The sequence below is a fragment of the Pteropus vampyrus genome, unplaced genomic scaffold (assembly GCF_000151845.1).
Source record: "Pteropus vampyrus isolate Shadow unplaced genomic scaffold, Pvam_2.0 Scaffold25, whole genome shotgun sequence".
Taxonomy (NCBI): domain Eukaryota; kingdom Metazoa; phylum Chordata; class Mammalia; order Chiroptera; family Pteropodidae; genus Pteropus; species Pteropus vampyrus.
The window spans coordinates 817699-824960 of NW_011888806.1; the positions used below are offsets into that span (position 1 = coordinate 817699).

The following is a 7262-nucleotide window of genomic DNA, read 5'->3' on the forward strand; positions in this document are numbered from 1 at the left end:
CTGAAATATCCATCTTGACTTTGAGAAAACTAGAGGTAGGGTAGCAAAGCTCAATAGCCGAAGGCTTTGTTTTCTTATTTTTCCTGCAGAAAAAAAGAAACAGCACAGGTTTCTCATTGATGGCTGTGAAGTTGATACTGTAGTAATGTTAATTCACATCTTATCCAAATTTCTGATAATTCTGTTTTCTTTAGCTGTTTTTTGAGATAATACTATATGTGGGCTCAGATTCCAGATGTGAATATTAATAGAAAATTAAGAAAATAATCCAAGGAATGGGTAATAATTGTGGTTCTTCCCTGAACTAGCCAATAACATCTGCTGAAGGTATCTTATATAGTTTAAGACTCTAGGCAACAAATGATAAGTTTTAGCTGTATTTAATCTGTAAAGAGAAATTCATATATAAATTATTTTGTATAATGTTTTAAATGATAAAATTTAGCTTCTCTCTCTCTCTCTCTTTTTTTAGATGAGCCCAAGTAATCATTAGACATTTACTTTTCAGAGGTGAATTTTGTAAGCAAAGTTTGCAGTTGGAATTATGACACTGATGTATTTGCTAATGAGAACATGCTGGGAACTACCTGTGTGCTGCCACACTGGAAAGCAATCCATTAGTGTTTAAATTGATGCATGTTGGACTTTTAATTCTTTATTAGTGTTTAAATTGATGCATGTTGGGACTTTTAATTCAAAGCAGGTTATAGAAAAGACTTGGGGAAAAGTTGCACAGCCCCTTCTTCATTCATTTCATTGTCATTGGGTGTGACAGTAATTCTTCAAGTTACATTACAACATTCGCTTAAAACAATTCAGCTTCATGCTGAGTTTGCTTCAATTAAGTCATATTTATTTGCTAATGATTTTCCAAGTTGACAATGACCTTGAAGTTGGTATCGTTAATATTTCTTGACATAAAGAGAGTATGATTTAGAAGAAAGAGTGTATCAATTTATTCTTCATTTTTTTGTCTGTATTTTTAAAAGGCTTTTAAATTGAATTTGAGATTGAACATTTACCTAAGTACTGCAGAGATTAGTGAGTTAAATGCTTTTCAATTCTCATGATTAAAATAAAATGAATTTTATTGTGTATGCATGAAAAAGATTTTGCTAAAATCTCAAATGGTGTGTGTGTATGTGTATGCATCATCTTTTCTTCTACTGGATTACTTTAAGAATTGTTAAACAGTTGAACCAGAAAATCAGAATAATGTAAATGAACCTGAAGAAAACTTTTTGGACATAATTCTACTCAAGGTCCTGAAATTCTGTGCTAAAAGAATTAATATAAAACCTTAATATGTATTTTTTAGGCTATGACAATATGATATAAAAGATGATTTATTAAAATACTGTTTTAAAATATTGTTTCTTTTCCTTTACAAACCTATAGGCTATAGTCTAGATATTAGATATGCTTCTGTCTGAAATATATAAAATATCTAACGTATCTATTATGACTGTATTAGAACAGAGTTCTACATTTGTGTACTTCACTAGTAATTATACCTAAAATCTGCACAATTATGAAATTCTGCTTCATTTCTAAGTAGAAAGAAAGTATAACACGGATGAGGAATTTTATTCTTTCTGCCATCAAAGCTGTATACATACTTTAAAACCATGGCTATATGGGAAATCCCATTTGAAAGGTGGTTTAAAACACTTACTTTAGCAAAAGAAAGTGTTGTGTGGCCTGGCAGTCTTTCTTTTCCTGAAGCTAGGGTACAGCAGTCTTTGGAGTGCCACTGACCCAAAGGAACAGGCTGCTTTTCAGCTACTCTAGTGGATGCCATGGTTTCTTCCAGTACTCCTCTGCTCCCATCTGCTGCTCTGCGGGACATGTCAGGCTGTGCCATTTTTCTGTGTTACTCTGCTAGGTGTTACAGTATTTGTCTCCGTTCTCTAGATCCAAAGCCTCTGGATGATCTAACTGCCTTATTTCCTTCTGTGTGATACTCAGGAGTGCCAAAGCAGTGTATATACTCCATGTGTTAGAGAGATTGGTAGGATAGCTCTTTCCATTTTTATTCATAGCTCTGTTCTAGGACTAAAAAGGTCTGGGCTTGGGAATCATGTATCATCTAGACAACCTACTTATAATAGTAATAGGACTACTACTACTACTGTCTTACTTTGATATAGTGCTTTATAGTATTTTAGCTTCAAAGAGTGTTAAACCTAAATGTCCATAGTGAAGAGGAGAAAATACCTCTCTGCTCTTTTTATAATTCATTAGAGGGACTTGCATATCAATAATATAAGCACATTGAGACCATTTACAGAACTGGAAATATTCTTAGTGGAAATAAGGATTCTTTTTATTTACGTAACAAGTTTTCACAGGCTTCATTAGATTGTAAGTAAAAAGAGAATCACAATTATGTCGATAACTCAAATGTATTTATGTTGTCTCCTTCTATTGTTGTGGAGGATCTCTAGCCTTCTACAAAGTTCTCCTTTCCAGATGTTTCTAGAAGTCCTCAGGAGCTGTCTCATCCGTGCTCCTGAACAAGTCTGTTTTCCGTGAGACAGCTGCTGCTCCACCAGACATCTCAGTCTCCTGCCAGATGGTGCTCTCTGCTGGGCGTTTCCTGCAGTGTGCTTATCGCAGCTAAAACTGCCTGCTGAGTTGGGCGAAGTTGAGAGGATAATGCTCTTCTTTCTTTGTGTTATACTCTACTAATGAGGTCTAAAAGTGGGGCTGATTTTTACCATTATTTTAATGAAACAGGTATTTTAGATTTTTCGTAGCCCCTTTGCATTTTACAAGACACAGGCATAAGTCCAATGGGGACTGTCTGTTAGAAGGCAAATTCAGTCAACAAAAAAACAGTGTTTAGCATTGCCACTCTTGACACTAAGATTTTCTTACTGGGTGAGGTCATGATTGGCTGCTTCTCGTAGGATTAGTTTTCACATTCACTTTTTGGTTGGTTTGCTCTATTGGTTCACCAGACATTCCAAAACATGTCTGAATCTTACTTGGGCATAGCTGGTAACTCTCTGTTTCTCTCAGCTCTAACATCCTCTACCACCCTAAGCAAGGAACAAGCAAGGGGATTTACTAAAATCAAAGCAAGGGAAACCTTCAGAGAAACTATGATTTCATTTCTCTATGTGATTGCATCTATGAAAAAAAAAAAAAGAATCAGCAAAAGTCTCATTTCATTTCACTTCATGCAAACATTGAAGTTCTGTCAGGGATTGTGTTGGCCTCTGTTTAATTCTTTAAGATCAAGTGGGTGTATAGGAAAAGTTCGTTTTACTGTGTTTGCATTTTATAACATATGAGGGCTAGTCATTAGTGGTAAGTTCCAGGAAGTAAAAAGCATATTCACATAGGGAATTTTAGTGCTGTGCCTAAAATTCCCTATGTGAATATGCTTTTTGGATTTTGTTCTGACAATCCAAAGCTTTCTGGGGTGGTGCCTTTCTAACTAGAAAGTCTGCCCTCATTAGGGGCTAATGTGGTTCTAACCTAAATCCCACCATCCATGCAAAGAATAGAGTGGGTATTAGCATTCTCTTTCATCACTTCATGTAATGGCACTGGTGCAAATCTCCAAAGGTATTAGTAGTTTTGAGAACTGCTCGCTACTTACTACCTAAGATTCCATTCTTATTGTCTTTCTGGGGACATTAATAAGGCATGGCTGATACTCCTTTTACATGTAGTGATGTCTTTTTCTGGTTCTAGTCTGCTATGCTCTATTTTTCAGAAATTCCTCAAAGTTTTGGAATGTGAATGATACTTTCTCTTAGTTTCCAGCACTGATAATTTCTGTCAATTTTATATAATTAAAAAAAAATGTGGGAAGGGGGCAGATATGGGTTTACTTAACCATTTAACATGGAATTATACTTTTTATCATAAATATTGCTATTTATTTTATTATTATTGTTGTTTATAATCGTAATAGAGGTTGGTTCTACAGTTCTAGAATGGTAATAGACACCTAGAACAACTGACACACTGTTTAATGCAGATAAACTTTAAGTTTATGTTGTGGGGATTTTATTTGGTGTCATATATATTGTTTTAATAATTCAAAATTATTTTAAAACTATATTTTTATAAATGTGAATTAAAAATAAATTAGACTAGAGTTTACTTTTAGTAAAAAAGTAAGTTTATTTTAAAATATTCTTAAATGATTATTCAATTTAGAATGTATATGTCAACAAGAGAGAATTCTTATAAGAGAAGCTACTCTTCTTGTGTTACACTTTATTATTTTATTAGTTTTTAATGAAACAAGATGCTTTAACTTATCTAAAGTGAACTTTTTAATAGGTCATACTTAATTTTGACTTCTATTGTAGTGGTTATAAAGGAAAAATGATCAAATTCTCATGTCACAAATAATTTCTTTGTCATTTAAAGGACTGATCTTGACTTCAAGCATGATTGGTAAAATAAAATGGGTGTGGTGTTTAATTTATTGTCATATATTTATTACTCTTTGAAAACTTTATAATATGTTATGGCTTTAAATACCAGGTAATTAAAAGCTATCTAATATCTTCTGGTTGTGTTTGAATTTTAATTATTTTCTTGAGATTAATACAATTTCTATTTAAGGTCATTTTTAGTAGGTTTTCCCATTCCCTAAATCATACAATTTGCCTTCCTCTTTTTTTTAAATGTCGAGGCGCTCATTTTCTTTGCCTTAAGATTTTAGATTGCTGAATGTATTGCCAAGAACAAAGCTGTTCATATTGGTGAGGATATGCTAAAACTAGAGGCTCTTCTCTGGGAATGCTGGCTGACTCAGGAGTGGAATGGGGCACAGCAGTAATAATTTACCTTGAGATCTTTCAAGGAAGACTAGCATTTACCAGTGAAACTCCTTGACTAAGGTTATCCTTGCTTTAGATTTAGACTTAAATATGGATAAACATTGTTTCGTGACTTACATAAATTATGTCTTCCTTTTTTTTTTTTTTTTTGTTTAAATAGGAGTTTTCTAATGCAACTTTGAAGTACAAGGGAATACATTTTGGCAACTCTTTGGGAAGACCAGAATTACCTACACAGACAGGGCCTGGTCCTGGACAGTATGATATAGTCCAGTAAGTAGGAAAAAAAAAAGTAAATAAAAGTATACCTTTAGTATAATTTTTGACTATTAAGTATTCTAATACTTTAGTGTATGCTGTTATGAAAGGAAAGCTAGTATAAAATCTCCTAGAAGTAGTATATTTTGTAGTAACCTATTTGAAAACTATTGCTTTTTGTGAGCCAGATCCTGTGCTACCTGGCTTTACATGTATTACATCATTTAATCGCCACAAATCTCTGTGTAGTTACTGTTGTTATACCTATTTTGTCAGTGGAAAATGCAAGGATCAAAGAGAATAACATATTCCAAATCATGTGGCTATTAATTGGCAGGGCTAGACTTTAACTGAGGCCTGTTTGATTACATAGCCCATGTATCTAAGTACTAAAATATACTGTCTTTAATTATAAAAGAGACAAAAGATCGGAGAAAATATAAAAGAAAACGACCCAGCATTATTCATCTTATCCCTAGCACTGGTGTCCATTCTTTTGATAGAAGGTGTTCTCAATGTGGATCAGAGCCATAACCTTAGGTTGGAGATAATATTAGTAAAATTTAACTAGGAAATACATTTCTGGTAAAATAACGCAGTCTTTATTATCTCCTGCTCCTCCTTTATTATCTCCTGCTCCTACATGGGCCCATCGAAGACAAAACTGAGTCACAAATACAATGTTGTCTTCAGAAACTACTACTCCTTTTCATCATTACATTTTTTAAAATAGGGTCCATGCTGTTTACCTGATGTTTTCTTTCAGAGAATGAGTTTTCTCACAAGAAATACCACAGTGATTACCTATCCAATTTGCTAGACACATTCAGACATCTATATACCAGTGGTGGTATAGCTTAGACTCTTGGACTTCCCTGCTACTGCTAAATGTAGTAACAGAATAAAAATAATAAAACATATCCTTGTTTTGGGGGAATTTATACTCTATTCTATTGTCCTTTTCATTTTTCATTCTCCTAATATGAGATATACACCTTATATTTTTATTCTTTTAGTTACATGTATATTTAGCTTAATGGGGTCTAAACTTAATATCTTTGTTATTCTTCCAAACAAAAGTCTATCTAATGTTCTAACTCTACTCATGCTTTTGACATATGATTTTGTTATTCAGTATTCTAACCTTATCCTCACCTTCTTTCAGTTTGGCTGGTTTGCTTATAGGTCTCTGGGAAAGACCAGCCTAAATGATATGTGACCCTTCTGGTATTCCCAAAAGAAATTTGTTATCCATGAAACTATTTGAGATTTTAAAAGCAAGTTCACTTATTGAATTTTCTGTGAAAAAAAAAAAAATCAGTGGAATCAGCATATATCAGTGAACTGCAGTGTTAAATGCATATTTAAATTATAGCAATGTCAAAGAAAATAATTGCCATTATGTAATGTAAGTGTTTGTTTTTATGTTTTTCTATTATCTGCTTTTTTATCTGCTTATGTTCAAGATAATTCACTGGAAATGTGTAATATAACATTTAAAAAAGCTCTGTTTAAGAAAGAAGAAAATAATAGTATAGTCAGTATAGCTTATTTAAATATAGTCTTATAATAATAATAGCTAACAGTTATTGTGTACTTATTATGGGCCATGTATAGCACTTAACATTTCCTATATATTATCTACTTCAATCATGACAACTTTGAGAGTTGTTTATTACTATTTCCAATCATGTCAGGAATCTAATCTGACCATTTCAGAAGTTAGGTGATTTGTGTGAGGTCACACAGCTAGAAGGTAGCAATGCTAGGATTCACATCAGGCTGTCTGACTCTAGAGATTGGGCTCTTAATCACTGTGTAGTTTCTTATTCTTTCTTGACGTTGTATAGATTTCAGTGAAAATAAGCTTCCCCTTCATTTTCAAAGATCTTTATACTCTTTTCCTGATTATTTATAATATAAATAGCATAGGGCTATTTTCCCTATTTAGTAATAATTGAAATACTAAGATATTTGAAATTTTAAAGAATTTTTATCATAAATAGAATGCACAGGAAACTTTTGGTAGCTTTTTAAACTCATGGCATAAATCCCATATTCTGTTTTTGTTTTAGAGTCATAATAAATCTGTTCTAATATTAGGTTTATTATAATGCTCTGAATTGGAAATGTAGAACTAACCAAGATAAATGAATACATTTTACAAAATTTAGAATATATTGGCCTAATACACTG

General features: G+C 32.7%; 1 protein-coding gene across 1 annotated transcript in view; it reads left to right on the plus strand.

The window, feature by feature from the left end:
- The window catches only part of STPG2 (sperm tail PG-rich repeat containing 2), a 260198-nt gene that overhangs the window by 23766 nt on the left and 229170 nt on the right, over nucleotides 1-7262 (plus strand). The window contains exon 5 of the mRNA XM_023528407.1: nucleotides 4969-5082. Within this exon, the coding sequence (XP_023384175.1) occupies nucleotides 4969-5082 (114 nt within the window). The remainder of the gene's footprint in view (nucleotides 1-4968; nucleotides 5083-7262) is intronic.